At 31.4% G+C, this 2,404-nt stretch overlaps 1 protein-coding gene across 4 annotated transcripts in view; it reads left to right on the top strand.

The window, feature by feature from the left end:
- Nucleotides 1–1,269: 1,269 nt before the first annotated feature.
- The window catches only part of LOC145268319 (RNA-binding protein Nova-1-like), a 198,181-nt gene continuing 197,046 nt past the window's right edge, over nucleotides 1,270–2,404 (top strand). For all 4 annotated transcript variants that reach the window (XM_080123805.1, XM_080123803.1, XM_080123800.1 and 1 more), the window contains exons 1-2: nucleotides 1,270–1,360; nucleotides 1,782–1,989. In XM_080123805.1, the coding sequence (XP_079979931.1) occupies nucleotides 1,803–1,989 (187 nt within the window). In that variant the 5' untranslated portion in view covers nucleotides 1,270–1,360; nucleotides 1,782–1,802. The remainder of the gene's footprint in view (nucleotides 1,361–1,781; nucleotides 1,990–2,404) is intronic.

The following is a 2,404-nucleotide window of genomic DNA, read 5'->3' as shown; positions in this document are numbered from 1 at the left end:
GTAGTTCGTCTGAGCATTTACCATTAAAATACTTGTAGAACAGGCAGAGAGATGCAACATTACATCAATGGGACAGATTGAAGCTTAGATGACAATTTAGAGCCTATCAGGTTCGCGACTCTCTTTTGAACCCTGTTCAGGAGTGAGAGACTAGTAGCAGATGCACCAGCCCAAATATGATAACAATACTCCATACATGGGCGAATGGTGGCATTGTAGAGATACAGGATACTTTCAGGCGTAAGTAGTTTTCTAGCACGGTCGAGAGAACCTACCTTCTTCGCAGCAACCTTGTCAATTGTCTCAATATATCTGTTCCAGCTCATGTTCCCTGTGAGCACCAGGCCTAGGAGTTTGAAAGAAGTACTTTTAGATAATGTATCTTTAGCCATAGCTATTAGTGGAACTTTTCTACCTTGACAGAGTACAAAATCGACTTTGTAGACTAGACATGAAGCCGGTGGTAATCTCTTTCCTACTGTACGACTCCAATCTCTGGTACAATCATAAAAAGGCCTTTTAGAGAGTCCCAGCTCACCATATTTGGGGCCTTATGAATGACCTTTCTTGTGCTCGAATGGAAACAAGTATAGTTTAAAATGTGCTATTAAAAACAGACTCCAAAGCAGGTTGTCAATCAAATTTGTTCTTAGCTCTGATATTTATAAAATCTCAATGATGTCCAAGCAATCGGGGTTAACAGGTGCAAAAGGGCAAACCTAAAAAAAATGTAATTACTTGAATAATGTTTCTTATTAATGTTCTAATGAGATAATTTATTAGAAAAAAAAATCGACTAAACATTTATGAGATATTTTTTAGTTGAGATAAAGAAAAAAAAGAAAGAAAAAAGAAAAAGAAAGAAAAAAAAAGAATGTCATAATCTAGAATGCTTCTTGGAACTGAAATCCTCATGTTATGAAATCTATATTGACAAGTCAAAAGTCGCCGTGTCTGCTTTCGTCTCCTGTCGAAGATGTCAACTTCGTTGTTTCGTTTTTCATGCTTTTTAAATATCAACATCAATTATTCAACTTTTGTTTAGACAAAAGTTAAATATGGATGTAGGTTCACAAAATATTATTTGGTGTTTTTTTTTTCAATTATATATATATATATATATATATATACACACACACACACACACACACATATATGATAGATATTTTGGTGACTTGCATCGTAAATAATAAAGCAGACATCGCCCAATTAAATAGACGAGAGTAAGTTCTTTACGCTCTCTCTCTCTCTCTCTCTCTCTCTCTCTCTCTCTCTCTCTCTCTCTCTCTCTCTCTCTCTCTCTCTCTCTCTGTCAGAAAGCATATTGATAGATGTATGAGAAACTATTCGACTTGGAGAGGTCGGTCACCTTTTTTTTTTTGTTTATTTGTTTTACGTATTTTTACAGTAACTCGAAGACTTTTTGTTTTGTTTTTTTTTTTTGTTTTTTGGTTTTTTTTTAACTGGGACAATTTTATTATCTATATTCTTTTAGTTACTTGTGCATTTTTTTTTAGTTTGTTTTATTTGTTTCTTCTTTTACACTTTTTTGTGGTTTATAAGAGATTTTACAAAATTGTTTTCCCTGTATTTTGTTGTTGTTGTTGTTGTTGTTGTTGTTTTTGTTTTAGAAGTTGTTCCCAGAAAAAAAAACTAAAAAAAAAAAAACTGACCATGTTGAAAACTAAATAAAAAAACAAAAAAAAAAACAAAATACAAACGATGATAATAATAACATTTGGTTTTCTCTTTTTTTTTTTTTTTCTTCTTTTCTTTATTAGCCTGAATGTCACGCCTCTTACATGCCGGATCCAGAGTTTGAGGAAAGCATTAACTACAACCTAATGTTTGAAAACTGTTGGTATAAAAAATCACTTACGTTAGGGGGTATTTTCAATGGCCACACTGGTCACTCTGTTGACAATGTCAATATTAGCGACAACAACATTGACACTTGCCTGGCCAAATCCGAAGAAATGTTGTCATATGGTACGTAATTTTTTTTTTCGATTTTATTATTATTATTATTATTATTATTATTATTATTATTATTATTATTATTATTATTATTATTTATTTATTTATTATATATCATAATTATTAATATTGTTGTTGTTGTTGCTGTAGTTGTTTTATGCAGTAGATATGACGAAGAAAATGACCTGAGTAATATATATATATATATATATATATATATATATATATATATATATATATATATATATATATATATATATAATGATAATCACTAACACGCACTGGCTATAATTTCAATTTCGTTCGTTGTTAGGAGTCCCGAGTATACGAGTTCCTTTAATTAACTTACTTGTGTTAGTGTTTAGTATTTACTTGGGACCCATAGTAGAAAGATGTGGAACAATTATCGGACAGTGCGGGTGGAGAG

This window comes from Euprymna scolopes, chromosome 43 (genome assembly GCF_053919585.1).
Source record: "Euprymna scolopes isolate OS-2025 chromosome 43, ASM5391958v1, whole genome shotgun sequence".
Taxonomy (NCBI): domain Eukaryota; kingdom Metazoa; phylum Mollusca; class Cephalopoda; order Sepiida; family Sepiolidae; genus Euprymna; species Euprymna scolopes.
Note: the sequence above shows the minus strand (reverse complement) of the source record. Positions and strands in the feature narration are given on the sequence as shown.